A 27,897-nucleotide genomic window follows, 5' to 3' on the forward strand; every position below is an offset into this window, starting at 1 on the left:
TTCCAGCACACTATTGGGTGTGCACTGGAATTGAAAGAATTGCTGAGCCCGGCTACTTCATCTCCTCCCCAATCTCTTTGTGATCGTCCCCCTTTTTTCCCTCCCCCGACACAACCCCCCCAGTCCCCTCCACCTCGCTGAAATGAACACTTTACCAGGCCGGAAACATTTAATCGTCTCCTTTTGAAAAAATTAATTGAAACTTCTCCACTAGTTACCTTTTGTGTTAGTACTTAATGCAATTTTTTAAGAAAGAAGGGGAGGAGGAGGAGGAGGAGGATGGGCTAGAATATTTAATTTTTAAATGCCCCTCCTGGCTTAAAAACAAAAGGCATTAGAGAATTTTCTCACTAGGAACCAGGGAAGGGGTTGTAAAAGATTTATCCAGTTTTTTACGGGTTTTGTAGTTATAACTATTATCACCAAGAATGGGACAAGTGACGTTTCAAGGTTTTTGTTTTTTTTTTTTTAACAAGAAAAAAAATTTTTTTTTGGCCGCACAGGTAACCCCAAAGCCACTAATATTTTATCACCCGTTTTCTAGCTTCAATGTGACATAAATTATGTTTTCTTTCCATTTTTGTGTAATACTATATGTTTGTCCCCTGAAATTGTAGCCTTCGCTTCCTCCTTGCTATTTTGGTTGAGTTATTCCTTCCCTTGTAAAGTTGCTAAGGAGGTGATGATGATGGTGTCGAGGAAGGGAGGGGCAGTGGGTGCAACTGGGAATAATTCTTCATTACTGAAAGCTGTGATTTATTTTAGCCTAATTGTAAAGTTACTGCAAATTGCTCAAAAGCTTTTTAAAGATCCCAGTGATTAGATTTTTTTTGGTGGTTGTGGTGGGGAGGGACGCTGCATAGGCAAGGAGGGGGCAGCTAAAAGGGGAAATAACACCTCTAATCCTGCTTCTGGTAAATAGGCTGCCAGCTTTTAAAATGAGTTTCCTTTCTATTAGTCAGAATATTATGCTAAGCCTTAAGCATTAGTTTTTTTATGTTGCCATAGCAGCCCTGTTCCTGCAGGGCGGTGACCTGCGATGATTACAGTACAAAGCTTATAGGGTCTTGAAACCCCCTTTGAAGATGAAAAGTCTTTGATGGTTTATATTTATGCAAATCTCTTAGATATGATTTACCCAACTGAGACTGAATGGAGAGATGATTAAAATTCCCTTTTCCTTTGATATCCATTAGTGGCTGAATATTCCTTAAATTTAAAATGGATATATATGTTTTTATCTTTATTTACAAAAATATCTTTATCGTACCTGTGTGTGTGTGTGTGTGTGTGTATGTGTGTGTTTTTATCTCCCCACATCTTATTAGATCTAGATGGACATAATAGATTTACAATTTAGAGTGTGGTGGGGTTTTTTTTTCCCCTTTGAAAGGGGTGGGGGGAGATCTGTGTGAGAGCTTTTGTATGTTTCCAGATGATAGATTTTGGAATTTGGGCTACCCCACTGACAGCACAGAGCTAGCTGTGAACTGGTCTCATGGAAAAAATTGGCGAGCTTTGGTCTTCAAAGAATTAAACTTCCTTTTTAAGGTCTTCCTAGGTAAGCTAAAAAATTATGGAGAAAAACCTCAGAACAAAGGGTAATGTCGCTATAATGAATAATATGGATTCCACGTAGAAGGCTGCTGAACAGTCACATTGATGTCCTTCTGGGTCGGAAACGAAACCAGAATGGCAGGTAGAGCAAGCCTTCATTGTTTTAGGGGCCTGCCACTTGCACTGAACGAAATGGAGGCGAGGGGTCTTACGTAAATATGTTTTCAAGGAAAGTATTTAAACTCAAGAATCTCTCCTTCTGTCTCTAACTCCTAGGCCTCAAATTGTTCCTTCAGGAAAAAAAAAGTGATACTGTTTGGGGTTTTACTATTTCATTTGGTGGAAACTTTATTACCTTTTTTCCTTAGTCTTTCCTCTGTTTTTTTTCTTCTTTAAAATTCTTTTATGTATTACCTCCTCAGGTCAAAGACTTAAATACTACTTCTATTCTAGAGTTCAACGACTGTACATTTTTGCCCCCACTAGTCACCTATGACTCTTTTTATTTTAGTTTACAGACAAATTTTCATTCTACTTAAAAGACCGAAAACTTGAACAACCTATGAATTTAATCCCTTTTGTGGAAACTGCAATGGGTTTGCTCAATTTTAAGGTAAGAAATCCATAATGTGGCTAATAAGTCAGTATTTTATTTATTACCTGAAAAGAACTTTGGTTTTCAGTCTTGACATCTGCTTAAAATATTTTTCTAGAAAGATTTATAAAGCACAGTAAACCTTGAGCACCATGTGTTATCCGTAACAACCAAAAACCAGGTTGTGAGCATCTTAGAAAACAAAGAAACTGGCTAAGTAGCAAGAAAAAACTTCCTAGTCCTAGATATTTAAATGAAACATTTATATATCCCTGGCATTAATTTTAATTAATCACTGTAAATTTTTGCTGTGAATTATTTCATTTATAGAGTAAGTTTACATGAACATATGTCACCCTTATGAATTAACTTTCAATTATTCTTTTGTGACAATTGCCATCTACTGGGAAATTTTCAGGCCTGTTTGTAGCAACATTAACTATAATGTCTAATAGCCGAGATTACTGTTTTTGAGTTAGTGTACATACTAATTTGTTCTGTGTTATTTTAACTTGCCACATTAGAACGTAAAATACTTCCTAATGTACATACAAGGTTTTTCACCATTGTATGATCGCACTGAACTATGTGCCTTAACAAATTCATAGCCAGCTTGTTTCTTCCTGTTGATCAGTGGCCATCTAAGTTGTTATCCAAAATATGCTTCATTCACATTCCATCTGACCTGTAAACATCACTGTAGCACCCCATCTCAGAGGGCAGGAGAGGGGAAATACCTAAAAACAAAAAGAGAAAGTCCAGCTATACTGGGGAGGTAATATGCGAACCAGTGCTCGGAGAGGAAACTTGGAGACCTGCTGGCCCGTGCAGGAGGGGCAGAGTGCAGATGCTTGGGGAGCTGCATCAGCACGTTTACACCAGGAACCACAAGTTCTTCCAGCCTGCCCTAGAATTCTGAGAATATGATCGATGCATATTTCCTAGACGCAGCTAGATTCGTACAGTGATTTCATTTGAAGCACTGACTTGCCATTTTATTCATAATATACTTAGAAGCGCTCACAGCCCCTGAAATTGATCAACAGTGCTCTCACCCGTTCCTCATGTCTTCCCCACCCACATATATTAGCATGCTGACTCTCCACCTTTCCAGAGTCACAGTTGTGTCTAAGATGACCGCTGTTCATCTTTATTTTCACCAAGAAATGTCCATGCTTATTAATACATCTTGGATGACTTACTGCGTTTTTATTTTCTCTTCTGGAGTTGTAGAGTTCTGTATTGTTTGTTTTTAATCCTGAGACCATTTACTGAGAAATCTTGATCCCAGTGCAAATAATCCAATTAGTTTGATTTTTAAATTCTTTCCTTTTCTCCTGAGCCTTTATGTTCATTGTTGGAAGGTCTCCTAAAGCAGAAACAAATTTTGGAAGAAACAGAAGTAACTTCTAGTACCATCAAAATGAGTGAACTTGAAAGTTTCTCTAAAGATTGGATGAACTAAAATGTGAACATTATATCAATATTAATAACATATTTACAACTATATTAATATAATCCATTAAGCAAAGCTAATATATGCAACATAACTTACATTGGACAATATTAAGTACTTTTGAAAGGGGTGAATTGGGGCTGCATTTTCGGGATAGCTTTCAGCCAAACGGTGTTAGGAGTTGCATCTTTCTGTTTCTGAAATATACCATGCTGCTTCTCTCTAATGTGTGTGTGTATGGTTCTGTTCTGTTCTTTTACAGGCAGTGTGTGAAGAAGCAGTAATGAACGGGCCTCAAGTGGGTCTTTTTCTAGATGCTGTAGTTTTTGGAGGAGAAGACTTTCGAGCCAGCATAGGTGTCAAAGACATGTTTCTCCTCTCATTCCTGCTGTGTTTATGTGTATATATTTTTCCTTTGCCCCTTCAAGAATGGGCATTTACATGGCAACATCAATTTGCCAACCATGACCATGGGCAACACTTCCGGATAATTTAGGGCACCTCATAGCTGTCCTGCTTCCAGAACCCTACATCAACACTTCCATTCATTTATAAAATAACTAATAAAAAGCTTGTCGTAGCCTCAGACGTGTTCAGGTCTATATGACGTCTACTTATTTTTCATAATAAGTACATTATGTGAACAACTTCTCTGTTGTTTAAACATGCTGTTTTCCCATTAGTCTGAGGGCTGTCTAGACTTGTAACACAAATTTAAGGCAATTTCACATTGCTTTAATGAATCATTTTCTACACTGAATGTAGTATGTAAATATTTAACGTAGATCTCAAATCCACCCAAATATATTTCTAAATATATTTCTGAGCTCCTTTATTATAAAATATTTATTGAGATAGTATGCTGGTTTTCACTGATCTTCCTCCTCCCCTGGGCACACTATGTCTTTGGTCTGGGTAGATGTATCACTAGAGGCTGTGAGTGTGTCTAGAAAAGGGGCCTCAGCCACAAAGCATTTTCAAAACCCCAGTCCCAGTGACCTGAAAACTGGAGCATTCCCTAAGCAGTGTCATGGTCCAGATATAAACAGTGACACTTCGTCCCCCTTCCTGGGGGGAAAGAAAGGAACTTATTTTAATACCACTCTTTCCAGGAGACTTTTATGTATACAACAGCTCAGTGGACACTTTCTGCCTCCCTCAAAACCAGTGTCCTTTCGTTTCCCCCAGTTCCCCATCCACACCCCAAAGCTGCTGTATTTGGCTCAGAACCTCGGTTATGACACAGCATTGCAGCCACAGTACCCGAATTCTGTGCTCAGCGAAAGGAGTTAACTATTTCCACGCACAGCTATTTGGCCACCTTGTATAGTGCTGACTTTGGAGTGACACTTTCTTTTTTTTTTTTTTGGAGTGACACTTTCTGAGCAATGGCAAGAAGGAAAAGAATACACCAGGAGTCCTTTGTGACCTATTGAGTCATTTGTGTCTAGTTTGCGAGATAGGGGAGGGGCCTTCTCTTAATGCATGTGCAAGTAATTACTTGAAAAGAGCTTTGCACGATAAAAAGACAAGTGAGAGTTAACTCTGCCTACGCAGAACCCTCTCTTCTTTTTTATTTGCATCATCCTTTCCCTAGGGTGAAATCCCCAGGTAGACACAGAAGTCTTTACACACTTGAGTTTTTGTAATATTAGGTCAAGGTCCAGTTTCCAAAGTTAACATCTGCTTTCTCTGTCAACACTTCAGGTGCAACAAGTAGCAAGGAAACCCAAGATATCCTCTACGCTCGACAAAAGATTATTGTTGTAGCAAAGGCCTTCGGTCTACAGGCCATAGATCTGGTGTACATCGACTTCCGGGATGAAGAGGGGCTCCTCAGGCAGTCGAGAGAAGGAGCTGCAATGGGATTTACTGGTACGATTCTCGATAATACCCTAAAAAGCAGTATCTAGATTATGCAAACTTTCCAGAAAAATAGAAATGTAACCAGGAACTGGGTGTATTTAATGTAGCCAGGTGACTCATATACTTATCCCACTGTTTGAAACATGAAAAAGTTATCCAGAACAAGAACCTGCCAGACAAAGGGTAATATCTGTCTTTGGCTCTGCAAGTCAAAAAACAAAGCACTCATTTTAGTTTCTCCTGATAATACCTACCAGTTTTTTCTGTCCTCTTAATAATAATTCTTCTGCAGTTTTTGCTGATGTGAGGGGAAAAGCAAGGCCATTATAAGCAGTGTTTCTGAGTGAACTGCCTTAAGAATTTGAGTTGATGGATAGGAAAAAAAAAGTACTCAAATATCCAAAATATTAATTTATTTCTGAAAAACATCTAGTGATATTTTCTTTGTTTTTTTTTTTTTTAACTAATAACCAGCTTTTTATTTTTCTGCCACTTCAAGTCCCTCCTTTCCCTCCCACCACCCAGTGAGCGTCTGTGCACCGGGTGACACCTACGGGCGTCGGCTGGCATTAAGATCAGCGGGTCCTTGAAATCCGGGCCCGGAGCGCAGGCAGATAGATATCTGTTGATTGGTGTGCCCAGTCACTCATACCCAGGAGCCCAGGGAGCAACCGAAAATTGTATTTTTGCAACAAGAATCTATTTTTTTAAAAACCACAATAGGATTCTATACACAAACATGTCTGCAGTTGCACACACACACACACACAACTGTGGGTAAAAAGCACCATAATCTCTTTTATTATTATTTGTTCTTCTGCTGCAAGTTCTAAGAATATTGTGATCAGAAATGCACCCCCCAAAAATAAGAGAGACAAGCATCCATGGTATTATTTTTGTAAATGTTTTCGAAATGTGTTTGCGTAGAGGTGACTGAAACATTTCATAAAATGACCTTCAATATAAAAGATACCTTAATGGATGATAATTTAACCCAAAGTAAAATGGAAAGACTGAAGAAACAATGTTAGTGTTATAGGAGAATTAAATAAAGCCCTGACCTTTGCATTTGTGTTTTTATTAATTTTTTTAGGGTTTCAGGGGGACTTTTTATTTAAAAGAGCATCATTATTTGCTTTAACTGTGGCAGCAGGAGTAATGCCAACACTCTGCATTTGACAGAGTGCATAATATAGGCAAGGTGCCTGACCAGAGATCTTTCAGTCTAAATAAAACAAAAATTATGTGTTGGTGTTTTTAACACAAAGAGTTAAAAATGTGATTCCCCCACATCTGCTAAATGAATAAGATGTCTGTTATAGAGAATTTCTCAATCATCTGAACTATTAATAAATGAATCGCCCCTACATTTAATAGTGACCCAGAAGAAAAGAGTTCCTGGCATTGATTGTCCTTGCTCTGTACCTGTGACACCTGCCTCTTTCCAATGACCTCTTAGGATGTGACCCAAATGGAAAAGTTGGAGAAAGACTCCATGAAATCTGTCTAATAGACCCTGATGTTGTTGGTCTAAACTATGTGGCACTGGCTGCCAAGCAGCCAGATGTTACTCTGAAATGGGCACTAATACAATTAAAAAAAAAAAGAAAGCACTGAATTGATGGGGCCTCTCTGATCATCACTCAGGATAACCTGGGTGTCCTCTGCTTCCTCTAGGGTAAGTGTTTGCTCCAGAACTTGTAAGAGAGTTTGCGAGTTTCTCCAAGAGAGAGGACTGAATTAAATTGGTCCCTAATTTGATCGTAGCAGACAAGTTATTTCAAATCAGATTTAAATTTCCAGACTGTGCCCAACTCAGTGTGAGGAGCTTACAGACTTGGCACCATTGTTTCTCAACAACAGGGAGTATTAAATCACACACACAAAAATGGAAGTAGAAGGGAGGGGGAGGTAGGGAGGGTACAGTGCCCATTATACATTCAAGGGAACAAGTCAGGGAAGTAGGAAGCTAAACTTCAGAGCCATCTTACAATTTTTAGAAAGAAAGGTCTTTCTTGTCCCAACGTTATTTCTATACACCAATAAAAGGTGATTGGTCTGATAATAAGATAGGAGATTATTGGTAGTATTTTAAAACAACGAATGCTTTAATGAGCATTTTACACCACTCATGATCTGTTTGTCCTAATTATTTGTCATGTAATTGCCATACTTTGAGCTTTGCACAAAAAGGGAGAAAAGGAAAGAAGGAAGAAAAGGGGAAGGAAGGAGGGAGGGCAGGAAAAGAGAACTGCGTACCCTATTTGAAGCAAAAGACTGAAAGTTTTAAAATTCAATGAAGTATTGTGTTATCTATAACACTGATAAGGATCTATGCTATAAGAATTTTCCAGGCTTTAAAAAATTAGATTTTTTTTTTAATGAGTTGTACTTTTGTGACACGTAACCATGCCTCAGACAGCAGGTTACAGTTTCTCTTCTGTAATCATTGTTTCACAGGGCCACAATCCATGTAGATTGATTTTAAATCAATGCATTAGCTATATAAATGACTATTAACTTTAGGAATTATTTTTATAAAAAGAATCCAAAAATAAATCTTGGAATAAAGCTTTAACAGCTGACTTAGGCATCACAGTTATTCCAGTACTACATGCTGAGAAGAAAGATTATAAATATGAAGCACTATGGGTTTTCTTCTTTTTTGCAGTCTTTTGTAGAAGACAAAAATGACACCATCATACAGTTACCTAAAAGACTTGACAGGTATTGATTTAAAGCACGATATATCAAGTGGTACTGTAAAAAGGATTTCATGGTCATAAATTTTAATGTCTTCCAATTTTGCACCCTCTCAGTAACTTGTCAATAACAACTCTTCTGTATAAAATATTTGCTTCACTCCCACATGGCATTAAAGTCTGCCATTCAGTTGTTGGGATATAGAAGATCAATGAAAGATAACTTCACATATGGAGGTTCATAAATTTCTAAAACTTAACACATATCTTAAAATTTAGCCTCATTACCAAAATATGGCTACTTGAAAGCCTCCATTAGTTTCACAGCATTGTAAATAGTTTAAGTTTTGCTTCTCAATTTATGGTATCTGTACCAAGAAGTTCCCATGAAATCTGGCTTTTTACCCAACAGTGTAAGTTGTGAACATAAATTATAAAATTCAGGACCAACAATTAGTACACAATGACGACCAGACTGACATCCTTTATTGATCACATTGTAACAACTGTTAGGTTACTTAAATATGATTTCAGTATCTGATATTGAAAAAACTCGTTTGTCATCGCTGATGTTATTTGTTCCCAGAAATTTATATAGGATTTTAATGTTTTATTAGTATGCTCTCAGATAAGAATGAAACAACAATGTGAGGATGTTTTAATTAAGCCACTCTGAAGACAAGATATTGTTATATTTATTCACTTAAACTCTTTTTCATGAAATGATAAAAAAAATTTTTCTTAGAAACTTTGTTCTTTTTCCTATTCGACAGAATAATGACCGTAACAGGAATGGACTTTTATAAAACATCAAGGATATAATTTGTACTTAAAACAGCTATTTCAAAAGCAAAGCAAATTGATATGCCAGCAAATATACTTGGCAGAGTAAATTATCATTAAGCATACATTCATTTTTAAAGAACCAAATATGTCTATAATTTTATCATATAATAAAATATAATCTCATCATTATTACAACATTAAATTATGTTGTACTTTATTAATGACCTGATTAGATTTCATTCTTCCCTGATTATTAAATTTTTTTTTAATGACTGCATGATTTCATAGAATCCTGTGACTATTATGTAATATTTTTATTTAAGGTTCTTAAAGTTTTTTTAAAGCTATTGCTGTAGAAATAAGATTTCTTCTGCAGTGTCTAATAATCTGTATAAAGGAGAAATATCCAATCTTCATTCCATAAGCAGAAAGGGAAAATCTGGGGCTTTTTTTTTTGTTGTTGTTAGAAAAACATTTTGTATTTTTTTTATTTAAACATTTTAAAATGTGGTAATCTAGAGACCCTCAGTGTTCAACTCTGCTTTCTTTTTTACTATACTGGATAAAATTTTTTAATTGAAATCCAATTTTCTATTAGTGGTTAGACAAGATGCACCATATTCATCTGAAACAATGAAAATTAAATGTATTATTGTAAGACACCATTTGATATTAATGTAGTTATAACACCTGCTTCCGTAAGCTCTATGAAAACCGACAGGCCGCTTTTAAAAGAAATCATGGAAGGTGGAATAATGGTACAGAAAAAGCCAAAGACAACTTACAGAATTGGAAAGAATTAACATGTAATTTTTTCTACTTTAATTCAAAATAATTGTTCTAATTTGCAGACATTATCCTTTAAAGGTCCAGCCAAAGCAGTCAATCCACCTGTAACTAAAAATGAGAGATTTTCTGCACTAAGGTGACATTTCTATAGCATCCAAAACACAATTACTGCCTTTGTTGTATTTGTTCTTCTGTGGTGTTCTGGAAAGGCCTGCCTGATTGTGGTCATTTTCTTTTTAAAAAGTTCTGAACAGAATGAGTTATTTTACATACAGTCTGTAAGGCAGGCATTCGGGAGCCTGGCGCGGCTGAGACATTTTGTTTGAACATCTGTTTGTTGTTTTGTGCTTCCGGTGTTATTAATCTTCTCGTAGGTAAGCAGGTGATACACCCGAACCAAATTGCGGTGGTCCAGGAGCAGTTTTCTCCTTCTGCTGAAAAAATTAAGTGGGCTGAAGAACTGATTGCTGCTTTTAAAGAACATCAACAATTAGGAAAGGTAAACGTGTTAAAATGTCCCGAAACGGTGGGTGAAACTCATGTTTAAAATACTGTGGAGAAGAATGAAAAAATATATATTGTTTGCGTGGTTCTAAAAAAACTCCTATTTGGGGGAGGAGGATTTGTGTGGGCTTAGACGGGGACATCATTCATCAGTGAGAAATTCATTTAAGGTAAATTTGTTGCTCGTTCCTAAATATTTCACTCACTGGCTCCCAAGTTTCCCATTTTATTCTTTTCATAAACTTATACTGGCAGCCTTTGAGAAAATAGAAGTCTGTTTAGTTTTACTCTACAGACCCCAATGCGGCATTCATATGAAAATAATTTTAGATCAAAATGAGAGCAAGTTGTAATGAAATAAACACAGTTTGATCAAATGATTCTTGGGGAGAGAAGAAATAAATTTCAAGTTATTTTAATTTGGGGGGGGGAGTACAAAAATCTCCTCCGGTTTAGTCATTAAGAGTGGGAGGTTGTCTGTGTGTTAGTACCAATTTCTGGACCTGAGATTTGGATCGAATGGAAAGCAAATTAACACTGGAGTACGGTTGTTCGTAATTTAGTGCATCACTGAGCCTCGCGTTTCCTGCTCTGTGGGTTTCTGCTGTGTAAATATTGCAGTGGTGATGCACAATCTGTCTCCACTTTGTGCCAGTAACACTTAAATGAGGTGTCGCCCGAAGGAAGATTTTATGCTAGTTGCAGCATTGTCAGTTAATTATCTTAAAGGTTATTTGCAATAATACCGTTTGCCTCTTTTTAAGGGGATGGGAGGAAAGTTGCCTTTATAAATCTATCCTAGAGGCTATATCTAAACTCAGCCTTGTTACTTACATAAAGAGTGAAGTTTTGATGCCTAGGATGCAAAACTACTCAGGAGAGAAAGTGTTGAAACATTATAAAGTTTCTAAATGTTAACCAGTAACCTCCGCCGACCAAAAAAAAGAACAAAGTTGATTTTCAGTGGTGAACCGGTGACATCAGTGTGAAACGTGTGGCTTATACTTTTCATTGGAGTAAAAACACCTAAAAATCCGAAGATTTTCAAAACTAGGTAACAATATTAAATGGGTCACTCCCTCTCTCTCATTACCTGCCTTCAATCCCAACCATGCACGCATGCTTGCCCTCATATACTTGTAGGCTCCTCTATGCACAAACTTGCACTTAAAATCAAAAGGCAGAAAATGTGACACTAGGAACATCCAAATCAGGGCTTATACCAATTTCAGGATAAATAGCAACCTTTCGTTTGAAATCAATAATAACCATAAAAAAATTGCAGTTCATAAAAATATTTTTTCTGTATCTTGACCCCCCCAATTCAGTTCCTCCATGAATAAATATATTTATCTAGAGAGAAGAGCCATGTACTTTTACATTTATGTATGCAAAATAACTCCATTCACTGCCCTCTCCTGCCTGCTTGCCTGTGCACACACTGACTAAATGTTCTCTACCTCAGTATGTACCTTATTCCAGCTAAGGATATGCACCTGATTAAGTACTTCCTCCTGACATAAACTGAGATAGGATGGGCACCATCAAAACACAGACCAAGTAGACTTCCATTCTGGGCCAACAATGCCTCCCTTAACTGTCTACACTGGGTTTCACATTGAATAAAATCAAAGGATGCCACTGGTATTATAAGCAGCTAGTGGTGTGGGAGAGGCTTCCCTAAGTTTCAGTAGCCAGCAAACAAAATTCAAACTAGAGATACACTCTTTTACTGGCATTTAAGTTCTTGAATGAAGGGAAAAGCAACACTTTTCCATTGTATCATGAAAGTGCCGTTCCCAGGGAAAATTGCCCTAAAGTGTCCTTGCCTTTTGATGATGGCAACTTATGTGTTAAATTATGAACTGTTGGGGTTTTTTTTTGTTTTTGTTTTTAAATAAGAAATGCCCTCTTGTTTAGGCATAAGCTTTCACAACATTGTGGTAGCACAGCCTTTCTTAACACAGAACCATAGAAATTAGAGCAGAAGGGAGATTTACTATTAGGTCATTTCTTCCCTGCCTCATTCGTGTAGGTTTGTTTCCTACAGCAAATTCTCCTGGTGCTTTGTCCAGCAAGGTTTAAATGACTCAAGTAATGGGGCTTCCAGTGGGGACATATGGTTATTTTATCCAGTTCGCATGTTTCTTTCGCTTTGCCTATAAATTGACTGGTCACAAAAATTGGGTCTGCCAGGTAGGTGACTCTGGGTCTTGAGGGGTCTTGGGGTTTAAATAATGTAGGTTCTGTTTGTAAAGATTTAGTATAAATAGGTCGCTCAGTTGTATAAACTACTGCTTCCAACAAACATCTAATCTGTTTTATTTCAAATGTGACCCACTGATGAAAACATAAACCCTCGGATATTTTGTCCAAAGCACAGGTGACTCAACGAATGGGAAGCTGATGGTTTGTGTCCTAGGGAGATACTTAAAATTTCTAAAAGATGTTTTTTTTCACCCTTTGATGAAAATTTCATTCAAGTAATGCTTTCAAGTAGAAATGACCCAAGAAGGCAAAATTATGTATCATTGCTTTTCTCTACTTCCTGCTCCTATCTTAAACTATACTTTGCCCTAAGACGAAAGGTATAGCTTAAGTTCATGGTTAGTGCTGAGTCATTTGTATTTTCTATAGTAGTAATAATAATAATATTATTAGGAAATTAAAGTTCTACCTTTTTTTCCTCTCCCCTCCAAATAACAAATTTCCTGAGAATACTTAGGTCCAAAGTAGATAAATTATTGGGGTTTATCTTTAGTATCATGGGAAATTTTTTAGTTTTTTATTAATTGAAAGTTCTAAGGAAATAAAGTTTGATACCCTTCATCCTAGTGTTGGATAAAAAATACTTTACATTAAAAATAATTTTTAAATAATAAAAAATAATAATCTGCTCATATAATCTGTCACTGTAGGGCAGGTAATGATACTTATGACTGCTTTGTTTAAGGAAACTATTTTCAAGCTAACAAAATTTGTCTGGCATAGTAACAGCTCCCAGCATAAGAATTAGGACTGTAGATTAATATTAGGGACTCATTAAAATCGGTTGGAAGTAATTTAAACATTCCACATACTCTATGCTCCTGTTTTAATTCCCATAAGCTAAAATATTTCTGCTTCAGCTGACATCAGTTCTGAGGTATATATCCACACTATTAATCTAACTTGAGTCTTTCTTCTATCCTTCTAGAAAAATACATTTTGAGATACAATCTGCATGTCATTAATTATGTTAGCCTCAAATTATTTGGTGAAATATTTTAGCCAGGATAAATCACTCCCATGTGATTTGTCTTAAGTTTATATTTTCTTAAAAGTTTACATCATTTTGATGTCATTTTTCATAATAATGATTTCAATATTTGAAAATTCTCCATTTAGAACTGAATTTAGTATTGTTTATTTTAAGATATGATTTTAGCAGTTCTTTTGTTATTAACTAAGAATTATGTATAGTATGAAAATTGGATAATTGAAACCATCTCAAACACATAATTAGTTAACATTAATAGAAACCTTAATTTATATATAAACACATATACATATTTGTACTAAATATACATTCATATATATATGATACTGTGTATTTTTTCATGTCTATATTCTAAACAGTGTTAATTTCATCACTTCTTGGGCAAAAATGACAGCTAAAGGAAATAGTCAATTGCTCTTTTAAAATGATGGATAATGCCAGAAAATTCTAATTTAAGAATTTACCATTTCTTTCCAAATAGAGGCTCTTACAGAAAAATATGAAAGTATAGCAGAAGATATTAAGAATAGCAACATGTATTAGGTGAGATCGATTTTTAAAGGTACTTTGCTAGAATATTCATATTTCTGCAGTGTCTGGCTGCCAATATGACTTTGCTACGTTTTCAGTGTTCTAAGCAGTCTGTTTTATTCATATGAAATCTTTAAATGCTTTGTTTGGTTTTTGGAAAGATTTTGTGTAAATTTTTTAGTATTTTTTCTTCATTTGCAAGCTGGCTAAAAACCAAGGAAGGAAAAGTGTCTACCTTTAAAATCTAGGTTCCGTTAGTAATTATAAAGGTCAAAAACAAGGTCACTAGCTGACATAAACTATAAACAATACATGTGACTGAAACATTCTAACTTCACTCCGGAGAAAGCAATAATTCAGATTAATAGGTTTATATTAATAAGCAAATTCTCTACAGGAATATAAATGGGAACTTATATCTTAATAAAGAAAGAAAAAAGAAAGAGGTTTTTTTCCTCATGTAAATCTTTTGATCTAGAAAAATCCAAAGAATAATACCCCCTCCCTAATACTGAAAGAAAGTTATTTTCATAGGTATCTGATTGTGGCTCACACACCTTTCATTTGTGTTTCCAAATGCAGGGCTTTACAAAAGAAATACTGTTTGGTCCAGATGGCCTTCTAGAAGGCTCCCTGAGAGAACTCAGAAGTCTCTCTAGCCAAAAATATTGTTTCCGCTTATTCAAGTGCCAGAAATCCCACTGCCACTCTTTCACGCAGATCAAATAAACCATCCAAAGATTTGGTTGTTGTCTTTGTCAAAGGAAAGGGTTGATTCCACTAATAGACAGCAGTGTGCCCTCCTACACTCATGCGCCCCACCACCCACAGCCTTGCCCCATTTATTTGTAAGCAGAAACACTCAAAATCAGAACCGAGTGATAGCCAGTGAAAATGAGAGAGGAAGGGACATCACTCTTCTTTTGAGATGCTTAGTTATTGCATTTCTCCATTTATTTCCTTGTTAATGAAAATCTTTAGAACTATATGCCATACTTTTGACTTTTAAAAAGTCAAATTCTTAGAAAGTTGAGTCTGCCTACAATGACTTTAAGGTTGATCTGATTAACAACAAATTGCATTTAAATCAAGGCAATACAGTTTTACTGCTGATCATATCCTTGTTTCACACAGGTTTAGTGGCAAGTGGCTGGCTTAGTTTTAGAGGATAAGAGATTTTGTATGTAGGTTAAATCTGATGATTTTTCAAGTTGTTTCATCCTTAATTTATAACACATTCCTAAAGATATTTTAATCAAAATACTTCTCTTCTGGCTTATATTTTTCAGGATTTTTTTTCCCTTGCTTAATTTCAGTTGAAAACAATGTAATTCTGTTGGATGAAATCTCAGAAAATCTTCTAGTTAAATCCTTTCAGTTTACAACTTAAAAAATACACAGAGAGCCAACAAGGGTTTGGAAGTTACCCAAGGTCACTCACACCCAAGGTGGTGATCCAGCCCTTACCAGAATTCGGGGCTCACTTTGTCACTAAAGATATGAGCAGAATTAACTTAAATCTGGTTTCAATTTGGTCACAATGAATCCGCACGCTAATGACCAAAACTAGATAGAGCTTTAAAAAGTATTCACTCAAAAACAAAATGTGAATTTGATTAGTTCAGATTAGAATCTTTTTCTTCGTCATACGCTCCTTTTTTTTTTTTCCGCATGAGCAGTAAGTGATGAGAAAAGAAAGAGCACTGAAAATCCATGTAACTTCCCAGCTATTATTCCCCACGTGGCTCCCTCCTTCTCAATTCTGTGTTGGCCTTGTCCACCTGCCCTGCCCTAGAAAGACATCTTGGCTCTGATCACTGCAAACCTCATTCTGTTTTATTAGTCATTCGATCTCCTAAGCTAGGTTGGAAACTCTCAGAGCTAGACTGGGGCCTTTGGTAAAGAGGCCCTGTCTGACCCTGAGCTGGGTTTCATCTCACTCAAAGGACAAGTTCCCAAAGTCCTGTTCTCAGTTACACCTGTGGTTGCAGAAATACACCATGCCTTTCAGCTCCTTTAAGAGCAAGAACCAAGCAAGGGCCATGAAAGTGTGGCTTCACTCTGGGACATCTTTCTTTCTCATTCCCTCTTACGGGACTTCTCCCTCTCAGGATGTGTGAGTCTGCGTGTGTTTCCGTGTATGTCCTTCCTCTGCCTCCCCTGCTCCCTTTCCGTGAACTCTTTTTGGTTTTCTCTTTTTCTGTATCTCTCTCTCTTCCTTTCTTGCCACATCATCTCCACCACCCCACCCCTGTCCCCTGCCTTCTCTCCTTCTGCTGATTATACTAGAGAGGTTCCGAGCATTCCTTTGATATTTTGTGGTGCTTATTAAAGAATCCTTTAATTCTTTTTAATATTAAAAGCAGGCAAATGGAGCTTTTATTTTACTAAAAAATAGAAAGCAAGAGTTTCTAGAATTCTCTTTTTTTTTTTCAAGTTAGTGGACCTCAATAAAAAAAAAAGTGGGGGCATTTCTTACCACTAACCCAGAGAGTAAAGAATTTTCCCTATTGTACATCCTCCTGCAGCATCTTAGAAATCAGTACACGATACACATTTAGTAAATACTATTTAGCTAGCTGGTTTCTAAATTTCTGACAGTGCTAAAAAGAAAGTATTCGTTGTACTGTTTAACAATATATATGATACTGACATTTTTCCCCTTCTAAAAAAATTGAAAGAAAAAATTTTCACTATTTCATCAATTATTATTCATCATTTATATTTTAGTAAATGGTTTAAAATTTAAAGTGCCTTCTAGTTAATGTTAGTTTGTTTAGATGTATTTTCCAAAGAAAGAATAAGACTACAACATATAAAATAGAAGAAGTTTAAAATTATTAGTCTCAGCTTCAAACTGCTATAAAATGGCCTTCATTCTCTGCTTTTCTCATAGTAATATCAGCTTAAATTTGACATAAAATATTAAATGCAAGGTATTTACATCTTTATCTCAGTATTAAAAAATAAAATATTTTCCAACAAGATTGCTAGTTTCAAAAAAATCTGAGCAGTGATAGTTGCAGAATTCTATGTAATTAGTAAAAGTCAACGAATTATATACTTGACAATGGGTGAACTTTATGGTATGCAAATTATACCTCAATAAAGCTATTTTTAAAAAACAGAAGATAAAGCTTGTTGCCTACATTTAGTGGGTTCTGAGAAGAATCTTAGAAACAGAAGGCGTCTTTGGTCTCCCTGTCTGTCTGTGAAGTAAAGAGGCTCTGGTCCACGGAGACACTCCATCTGGGCAAGTAGACAGCTCAGGACAGGTCACGTATTAAGATAATTGACCCAAACATTCACCTCAGCTCTCCTCCCTACTGTTAAGCCATCTCTACCTTCCCTTCCAAATTCATCTTCCAGATCTTCTGCTAATTCTTCTTTACTTCACCAGTTTCGTAAAACTATGGGGAGAGTCTCAAATTAATCTTACCAATGTCCAACACATGTGTGTTTCTACTTCCTGTATAGAGCTCAAGCTAAATGATTTCATGCTTCCTTATTGAGAAGCAAGATGTTAATGATAATCTTCATTTTACATCCACTCAGTTCCCATGTTCCAAAGAATCTCCTCGTTTTATGCTGTACCTTTCCTTCTCCTGCTTACCGGCTACTGAAAACTGTACCATTTGACCAAAGCCTCAGGCTTATATGTTTAGAAATCCAACTGTTTCACTTTGGTAGGTAGTTTTCCATGTGGTATATGCTTGGCCTGATTTTGGCTCCCAACTTCTGGTCACCTGCCTTTGATTAGAACCTCCTCCAGCAGATATTCTAAGTTTCTTTTTTGTTTTTTAATTCTTTAAAATGCATTTGTTTTCAAATACGGGTGCTGTGTCAAATACATAGCACCGCTCAGTCTCATTACTTACAGGGACAAATCAATCTGTGATTTATTAGAGTTTAGAGGGAACAGGAAGCTTTGGGGAGGAGGGAGTCACCCTCTACTCATACATCTCCTAGAACACAGATGACTCTCAGAACCCTTAAAGCTAGTCTGGAATCTTCAAACCTGGTCATAATCCGATGCTCTGCTCCTCCCTGGCCCTTCCTGGGATAAACCGGATGACACTTTCCCTGACTAACAACGGCAGTAGCAGCGACTGCCGCACTGTGGTGGCATGGGCCTGGAGGTGGACACAGCCACAGGTGGAGGTGACCGCCCTGATGACGGGAGTGGCAGCGGCTCGCTGGGGGCAGGACCACAGCCGTGGTGACAGTGATGGCAGCAGTGGTGGCAGTCGCAGCTCCCACACACTGAGAGCCTGTCTAGTGATGTACGTTCTTTCATTTAATCCTCACAACACCCCTACAAGGGGAAGGATCATCATCCCCATTTTACAGATGAAGACATCAAGGCTCAGATCACTCAAAGCTAGGAAAAGGCAGAGCCTAGATTCACACTCAGGTTGAAGGGCTTCCCTGGTGGTTCAGTGCTTAAGAATCCACTTGCCAGTGCAGGGGACCCGGGTTTGATCCCTGGGTCAGGAAGATCCCCTTAAGAAGGGAATGGCAACCCACAACAGTGTTCTTGCCTGGAGGATCCCATGGACAGAGGAACCTGGGGGGCTGGCTATGGTTCATAGGGTCACATAGAGTCAGACATGACTGAAGCGACTTAGCACGCACACACTGCCAGTATAGGGAACACAGATTCAACCCCTGATCGGGGAAGATCCCACATGCTGCTGCAAGGCAACTAAGCCCATGGGCCACAGCTACTGAAGCCTACATGCTCTACAGCCAGGGCCCCGAAACTCGAGGGTCGCCTCTGCTGGGGGCAACTAGAGAAGCCCCCACACTGCAAGGAAGAGGCTGTGTGCTGCAACACAGACCCAGTGGAGAAAAAAAAGAAAATCCAGGAGGAGCTGAGCAGACAGCCCATATTCCTAGCCACCGCCCCAGGTGAGAGAGCCCTGAGAAGCAGGTCCCTTCTCTTGGTGTGTCCTTGTGCATGGCTGTTTGTTTCAGCCACAGGCTCCTGAGTTCCACTGAGAATGTGCTTGCCCGGGGAGCTGCCCATTTCTGTTAGGTGGAAAGTCACAGAAGGGCCGCTTGAATGGACGACCCGCACGCCCTCTTGGGCAGCACTGACCTGGCTGTGGACTTGCAGTGGGGGCGTACAGACCCCTTCATCGCACTCTCCAAGGAGGGTTCTGTGCTCTTCAAGCCAGACAGCTCCAGGGGAAAAGACAGAAGGGAGGCTGGGCAGGCTAAGGACGGAGCTTCTCCAGGCTTTCCCACCATTTAGAACACAGAAGATAAACCTGACAGGCTGCCCAGGGTGCAGGATTCCCAGCTCCGGACACCCCCTCTGAGGCCAGGCTCCGAGGCAGGGGCAGAAGGGATCCTCTTGCAGCAGTTCCACAGGCCTGAATGGTCACTGTATTCCCCGATCAGGCGAAAAATGAACCCCCTTCAAATACTGCAACTGTTAACATTCTTACGAATTATTTAAAGGGCCTCCCCATCAAAGGCTAAGGAACATCACCCATCAGCATCTCGGTGCCAGCAGTAATGACAGATCAGCGCAATGTGAATTGCCCATGTTGAATGACTTCAGTTGAGCTTTTAGAAATTTCAGGTGGAGATACATGAGCATCTGCAAATTCTCTGGCCATAGGAGTAAATGGCCATTGAATTTTAATTCAAAATATTAAAATACCTATCAAATGAGCACTCCAATTTAAAGTGTTTTAAAAAAGAAAAACATGTTTTCTATTTCCCAGGTCTTCAATAGTATTTTTTTATTGTCCCTGGCAGTTTTAGAAGATGTTTATCCATAACACAAAGGGTTACTGATATTCAGAAGCACATACAGGGATCAAATGTCACCTCCTTTAATCCTTCTTACAAATGCTTCAGGTATTTTGAGGACTTAAAATGTCATTCACACTTTTATTATTGAATTTTTTTCTCACTGAAAATATCCTTTGGTGTTTCTGCCGTCATAATAATTATTTTTAAGAGCTTCCAAGTGGGAACTCTGAATGAAAGCATATTGTATTTCAGTTGTTCCCAAGTCAGTTATTAAAATCATGTTTTCACATATTTGTTTATCTGGACCTTCTCTGTATAGCATTAATCTTTTTAGCCTCATTTCAAGTAATGATATCTCTGAAATAACAGTTTAGACATTTTTTATGTCACATCTAAATAAAATTTTAAAATACAGTATATGTAAAATAATATATATTAAAATTTTGGATATTAATTTTATAATCCTCTTAAGTACCATAGTTACCAGTCATAATTTGAAGTATACTGATTAGCAGGAAGAGTTTGAGATTTGGGGTGAAAAACCCTAGATTCTAGTCCTGTCCTACTCATGTGAAAGTGAAGGTGTTAGTTACCCAGACTCTTTGTGACCCCATGGACTGTAACCCCCCAGGCTCCTCTGTCTATGGAATTCTCCGGGCAAGAATACTGGAGTGGGTTGCCATTCCCTTCTCCAGGGATCCTCCTGACCCAGGGGGAACCTGGGTCTCCTGCATTGCAGGCAGATTGTTTACCATCTGAGCTATCAGGGAGTTCCTTTAAAAAGATAAGTATTTTTTACAGATACAAAGATTTACCTTTGTATCTGTAAATCAAATTGTTGGATCCCCAGACTATCCTAGAACAGAGGAAAAATTACACAGAATAAAGGAAAAAACAAGTGCTTTAACTTCCTCCCCTTGGGGTCCAGGGATGAGCAAGTCTCGGGTCTGCCAGGGCAGGCAGTGAGAACAGAGGGAGTCCTGTGGGTTGCAGTCTCGCTGCATCAAGCGGAGACTGAGTCCCGTGTGCTTTGTCCTGGGGGAAGTCTGTTATCCCTCTTCCGATGGCTTTCACTGATGTGAGAGTAGGCTCTGGTTCCTCAGGCCCTGGAGAAACCCCTTCATCAGTAGACTGAGCCAGTAGCTCATACTGCGGTCCTTCATATCGGTTGATCTGTTGAGTCCCTGGCGGCCAGAGGCACAGGGAGCAGAGGACCCAGAGGGCCAGCCCCACTCTCACGTCGGGATGCACCGCTCCATTCCCCCGCCCTTCTCTTGACCTTCAGTGGGCATCCCTAACCTTCCAAAGCGGACCTTCAAAGTTCCGGTTCCCCCAGAGCCCTTCCCAGGCCAAACCACCCCATCTGATGGCTCTTTCGGTAGCTTCTAATCCCTTAAGCACCACTTACAGATGGACTCGCTTGCACTTTTAACCGTTAAGTCATTTGCAAGAGTTAACCTGACCCCAACCCAGCATCGCGCATTTGTTTCGGTCTATCCCTGTGTCCTACTTGAGGCTCAGCCAACTCACCAGGGAGTGTGACCAGGCCAGGGAATGATCACATGGAACAGACGCTTGCAGATAAAGGGCAGCAGAAAGGTAAGGTTGATCCTGTCTTCCCAAGTCTTTCTCCCCTCCGTCACTCAGCTCGGGCCCCACAGAAGAGCCAACCTCCACTCCAAACCTTGTTTTGGATGCTGGGGATTCAAAGATATAGGAGCCCCTGTCTTCAAGGGCTTCTCAGTGAGAAAGAAGGCAGTGTAAACAAATAATTACAGTAGAGCGTGCCGCTGCTGGTGCTAAGTCGCTTCAGTCGTGTCCAACCCTGTGCGACCCAATAGACGGCAGCCCACCAGGCTCCTCTGTCCCTGGGATTCTCCAGGCAAGAACACTGGAGTGGGTTGCCATTTCCTTTTCCATAGTAGATCATGACAAAGGTTATGACGAGAAGGGGTGTGAGGGAAGGAAGGAGAGAAATGAGCCCAACCAGGGAAGTCTAGAAATGCTTCACAGACGTAACATCTTTCTGTCATCTTGAAGTATAAGCAGCAGTTTGCTGGTCAGATAGGGAAAGGACCATCAGATCAGAGCAGAGCCTGCGTGTGCATGTGCATGTGTGTGCATGTGTGCGTGTGTGTGTGTGTGTGGACTGGCAGGAGACAAAGCCGAGAGCAGAGGCAGGGTGTGGTCTCATCACAGGGAGCCTTGGGCTCCCTGCTAAGGAGGTTGCACTTGATTCTGTAAGTCCAAAGGGAGACAAAGCAAGGCTTAAGGAGGATCTGATATCCTAGAAAAATAACCTCATGGTCCCAGTTAGGAAGACGCAGCTCTCCTGTGAATGCCCCAGCACTCTTTCAGTGAGACCCCTGCTAGCCAGCCTGGGGGCTGACAGCCTCCCCACTGAACTTCGGGTGCCTGGTGAAAGTGAAAGTGACGTTGCTCAGTCATGTCGGACTCTTTGCGACCCCATGGACTGTAGCCTATCAGGCTCCTCTGTCCATGGGATTTTCCAGGCAAGAGTGCTGGAGTGGATTGCCATTTCCTTCTGCAAGGGATCTTCTCAACCCAGGAATCGAACCCGGGTCTCCGGCATTGCAGGCAGACGCTTTACCGTCTGAGCCACCAGGGAAGCCATCCTTACCCATTAACCAAATTGTGAGGGGACCCAGGCCATCCTAGGACCTGTCCAAGGACTCCAAGTGTGATAGGATGAAAGCTGGGGAAGAAAGAAAGAAACGGTGCCCATCAGTGTCTGTGAGAGCTTCATTTCCCCCATCGAGAGGTATCAGGAACAGCTAAGTTTGGGAGTAAGGAAGAGGTGTGTGACGGGATGTCAGGGCTGGGCACAAGAGATTTTAGCAAGAAGAGGACACAAGCAAGACCACAAATTCCATAGTGGTCAACGCTGACTAAAAGTTCTAGGAATTCACTAGGAAACGTAGTGAGGTAAATAATTCACTGGGCATAAGACTTAGCCTACCATAGAAGGCATCACAGCATTGTAGAGCAACTAAGCTCCAATAAAAGCTAATTTAAAATAAGAGACAGCATCATAGAGGAAAAAAAGAGAATGTTACTCTGAAAAAAGGACTATAACAACGGTGCTCAAATATTATTATTAATTCTGACATAAGCAACGCCATCATGGGAATGTGCCAAAGAGAATGCCCGAAGAAGTTATTGGAAAATACAGTGAGTAGGGAAAGAAGAAGACTCATTTATGGATACTAGAAAATTACTCTTTTAGTACTCCAGAGGAAAAAAACCTGCAAGAGCTAAGTGCCAGAAATGCAAAATATGTGACTATTTCCCATACATATGATTATTGCTGTCAGCATCATCGTCACCAATCCTTTTGCCATCATACTGTAAGTCCGATTCTCCCTGCTTGAAGAACATCAGGATCTGATAACATTCGTGTTACTTGAATGCCTATCTCACCACCATGCAATGACCCAGATGTTAGAAAACCTACGGCCCAATAAATAATTGTTTCCCTTCCTATGCAGATAACTATGCTAAGGTGATACTGCTCTTCACTGGCAGGAGACTGAAACCGTTTACATGTGTATAGAAAGATGTGCCAAAGTGGCTGACAAGTGATTTATTACAACAAATAACTCAATAGGTAATGGCTGAACAAAAGCTGTTGTGCACGGAGCCGAGGCCGCATGGCAGCTCTAGGGGCAAATGCATGGCACTGGGGGGAAACGTTAGGGGGAATCAGTAGGTACACAGCATCGTGTCTAAGTCAGCAGCACAAACTGGCAGACGTGGTCCTCACCGGGGAGAAAGGCAGTCTTTCCAGGCCTCCCATCTCTTTGCTCACCACACTGGCTTTTTCTCTAATTCTTGTTGCATTGTATGGCACCTGCGTCTCTTGAGAGCAAAGATGGAGTTGTACCCATGTCAAAGCCAGCCTAACTATTGCTACCCAGGAGAGCTAAAACATGGAGCTTCTCAAACTTCAGTGAGCTCTTCAAATCATCAGAGGGCTCCCTGCCAATGCCCGGACCTTCTGCATGAAACCTCATTGGATGGAGCCCAAGAATCTGCATTTAACAAGCGGCCTCCCCACCAGATGATTCTGATTTGGGTGGCCAGGCAACCCACCCAGAGAACAATCCACAAATGTGGGCCTGGAGATCACACTTTGCATCAAATAGAGCTAGGTGTTATCCCAGTTCTGTACTTAAGAGCTACAGGGCAGACTCACAGAAGTTTCTTTGTGCCTCAGTTTCCTCAGTTATAATATGGGGATGGATACATCCTCATAGAATCAGAGTGGCCAGGGGATGGAGGAAGGGTAATGGGGAGTAGCTGTCTGATGGGACTGGGTTTCACTTTTGCAAGATGAAGACGTTCTCAAGGTCTGTTGCACAGCAGAATGAATCAACTTCACACTATCAGCTCACACACTTAAAAATGGTTAAGATGGTGAACTTACGTTATTTGTTTTTACTACAATTGAAAAGAAAAAGGAAAACAATTTGTTAATGGGCGTGGGTCATCGTATCTACCTCACGGGGTTGTTGCAAGCATTTCAGGAAATAAAGCATGTCAAGGGCCCGGCACAGTCCGGGGCTAGGAACTGCATTGTTGCTATACCGAATCACTGGTGGCTCAGATGATAAAGCATCTGCCTGCAATGCAGGAGACCCGGGTTCGATCCCTGGGTCAGGAAGATCCCCCTGGAGAAGGAAATGGCAACCCACTCCAGTTCTTGCCTGGAAAATCCCATGGACGGAGGAGCCTGGTGGGCCACAGTTCATGGGGTCTCAAGAGTTTGACGCGACTTCACTATCCCTTTCTTTCTTTCTTTCTTGTTGCTGTAGTGATGGTTATTAAGGTTTTTAACTGAGAATGTTGTTTAGTTGCTAAGTCATGCCTCACCCTTGGCGAACCCATGAACTGCAGCACGCCAGGTTACTATGAATGACTTAATACTTAAAGGCATTTTAAAAAAATTAATTTATTTTTTTAATGAAGGATAATTGCTTCACAGAATCTTGTTGTTTTCTGTCAAACCTCAACATTAATCAGCCTTAGGGACACATATATCCCCTCCCTTTTGAAACTCCCTCCCACCTCCTGCCCCATCCCACCCCTCTAGGTTGATACACAACCCCTGTTTGAGCTTCCTGAGCCATACAGCAAATAAATTCCTGTTGGCTCTCTATTTTACAGATGGTAATGTAAGTTTCCATGTTACTCTTTCCATACATCTCACCCTCTCCTCCCCTCTCCCCATGTCCATAAGTCTATTCTTTATGTTTGTTTCTCCATTGCTGCCCTGTAAATAAATTCTTCAGTACCATTTTTCTAGATTCTGTATATATGCATTAGAATATAATGTTTATCTTTCTCTTTCTGACTCTTAAAAGGCATTTTTAAACCAAATTATAGCCCAACTCTTCAAGCTGATGGAAGTTCCCTCTTCTTCTATGCATGCATTTATTTATAGCTGTGCTGGATCTGTGCAGGCTTTTCTCTAGTTGGGGCAAGTGGGGCACCTCTAGCTGTGGTGCTCGGGGCTTGTCATTGCGGTGGCTTCTCATTGCAGAGCTTTCAGCAGTCACGGCAAGCGGGCTCAGTAGTTGCAGCTCCTGGGCTGTACAGCACAGGCTCGGTAGTTGTGACGCTTGGATTTAGTTGCTCCTTGGCACGTGGGATCTTCCCAGATCAGGGACTGAGCCCATGTCTCCTGCACTGGCAGGTGGATTCTCCACCACTGAGCCACCAGGGAGGCCCTACCGCTTCTTTCCAGAATGGGCCACCAATTTCCCAGAAACACATTGAGCTGTGAAACCAAAACCTATCTGTAACCAGTCACTCATTAAGGAATGTTTCAGACCCTCCCCACAAATGCAAATAGCTTTTGACAGTCCTCAGTTTTCTGAATCTTGACCAGCAGACCGTTCAACTTCACTTGTAGCTCCCTGTGTTAAAACACCAACCTTGGGCTTCTCTGGCAGTCCAGCGGTTAAGATTCCATACTTCCACTGTATGAGGCACAGGTTCAATCGCTGGTGAGGGAACTAAGATCCCACGTGCCTGCCCAGTATGCTCAAAAAACCAAAACAAAAGACCAACTATATTCTAGGTTGATACATGAAAGCAGGAGGATATTCCTACTAGGAAGCCTGATTCTTCTAAAATCTTCACTAAAATCCTGTTTGCAGAGATGAAGGACACAAAGAACAAAAATGTTAACTTTTGTTTTCCAGCTTAAGCTTAACAAAGGAAGTCAAGCAAAATCCACCACCATAAAAGAAAGAAATGATCTCCCTGTCTTGAAACTCTACGTGAAATATTTTGCATCTCTGATGTGCACGTGGAATTCAAAGCAGATTCAGGGAACATGGCATAGACCCAAAGCCATCACCTTGATTCTCTGTGCAGAATTATGATTTCATGTGCATCTGTGCTAATTTCATCTCTCCAGCCTATTATTTAAGCGTTCGCAGGACAGATGTGCTGTTTTACAGGGCCCTAATCCACTCGGTAGGCAGATAACCAGGAGGCCTTTGGTCTTCATCGTTTACTCCAATAAGAAAACTAGACAACTGCCTTGTAAAGCAGCATGAGCCCCACGCCCTGATTCCACCTATCACACTAACCCACAGAGTATCTTACAACTTCTAACCAAATTCATCACGGTCACAGAGATGATCAAAATTAGCTTCAGGTTGAATGAAATTAGGCAAAGACCAAATCTGTGGGTTCAAATAGTAGAATGGGCAGGTTGGAAAATGACTTCACGGTGTAGGATTTTAGGCCAGGCAGGTGTTCATCTGAATCAGATTTCTCATTCCAAGGCTGAGAAGGCTAGGCAATGGGGAGGATTCTAATCCTAATGACTTTTAACTCTCTCTCGATTAAAAAATAAATTTCATGACAGAAGCCAACACAATATGGTAGAGCAATTGTCCTCCAATAATTTTATTTTGTTACGTATTTCTCAATATTGTATGATTACAATTGTTGATCAGTAAATAAATTTCAGAGTCACTGCTAAGGATTCCCTGCCAGTTTTTTTTAACGTTCATTCTGTGTATAACTCTATATTATTATAAGGGGTGAGGGCTTCCAGGGAGCCCGAGAGACCATTCCGGAAGTCTTGAAAAATGACAATATTGACTGTTGAGGGGTGGTACTTGTAAAATCCACAACTGGAGGGCAGTATATATGAATGGCAGTATATACCAATCAGAGACATTACTTTGCCAACAAAGGTCTGTATAGCCAAAGCTATGGTTTTTCCACTAGTCACGTATGGATGTGAGAGTGGGACCATAAGGAAAGCTGAGCACTGAAGAATTGGTGCTTTAGAACTGTGGTGTTGTAGAAAACTCTATAGAGAGTCCCTTGGACTGCAAAGAGATCAAACCAGTCAGTCCTAAAGGAAATCAACCCTAAATGTTCGCTGAAAGAACTGATGCTGAAACTGAAGCTCCAATAATTTGGCCACCTGACACAAAGAGCCAACTCATTAGAAAAGACCTTGATGCTGGGAAAGATTGAGGGCAGGAGGAGAAGGGGATGACAGAGGATGAGATGGTGGGATGGCATCACTGACTCAATGGACATGAGGTTGAGCAAGCTCCGGGAGATGGTGAAGGACAGAGGAGCCTGGTGTGCTGCAGTCCATGGGGTCACAAACAGTCAGACGCGGCTGAGCGATCAACAACAACAATATGCGAATGGACCATGCATGAGGGCTGAGATTTCCTCCAGGTCCCCAAAGACCACCCACTCCCCACTCACACCCACAAACTTACCAAGAGAAAGAAAAGGAATTAAAAAGAGCTACGATTACAGAACTTCCCTGCTGGTCCAGGGGCTAAGACTCTGCGCTCCCAATGCAGGGGGCCCTGGGGTTCCATCCCTGGTCAGGGAACTAGATTTCAAATGCCGAAACTAAGACCCAGCACAGCGAAATAAATAACGTGAAAGTGTTAGTTGCTCAGTCGTGTTGGACTCTTTTCAACCCCATGAACTATAGCCCACCAGGCTCTTCTGTCCATGGGATTTCCCAGGCAAGAATACTGGAGTGGGTTGCCATTTCCTCCTCCAGGGTATCTTC

General features: G+C 40.0%; 1 protein-coding gene across 4 annotated transcripts in view; it reads left to right on the forward strand.

The window, feature by feature from the left end:
* The window catches only part of CLYBL (citramalyl-CoA lyase), a 227,865-nt gene that overhangs the window by 193,882 nt on the left and 6,086 nt on the right, over positions 1-27,897 (forward strand). For all 4 annotated transcript variants that reach the window (XM_052650086.1, XM_052650088.1, XM_052650087.1 and 1 more), the window contains exons 4-7: positions 2,069-2,170; positions 3,871-3,964; positions 5,316-5,483; positions 10,126-10,250. In XM_052650086.1, coding sequence (XP_052506046.1) covers positions 2,069-2,170; positions 3,871-3,964; positions 5,316-5,483; positions 10,126-10,250 — 489 coding nt within the window. The remainder of the gene's footprint in view (positions 1-2,068; positions 2,171-3,870; positions 3,965-5,315; positions 5,484-10,125; positions 10,251-27,897) is intronic.

The sequence above is a fragment of the Budorcas taxicolor genome, chromosome 12 (genome assembly GCF_023091745.1).
Source record: "Budorcas taxicolor isolate Tak-1 chromosome 12, Takin1.1, whole genome shotgun sequence".
Lineage (NCBI taxonomy): Eukaryota > Metazoa > Chordata > Mammalia > Artiodactyla > Bovidae > Budorcas > Budorcas taxicolor.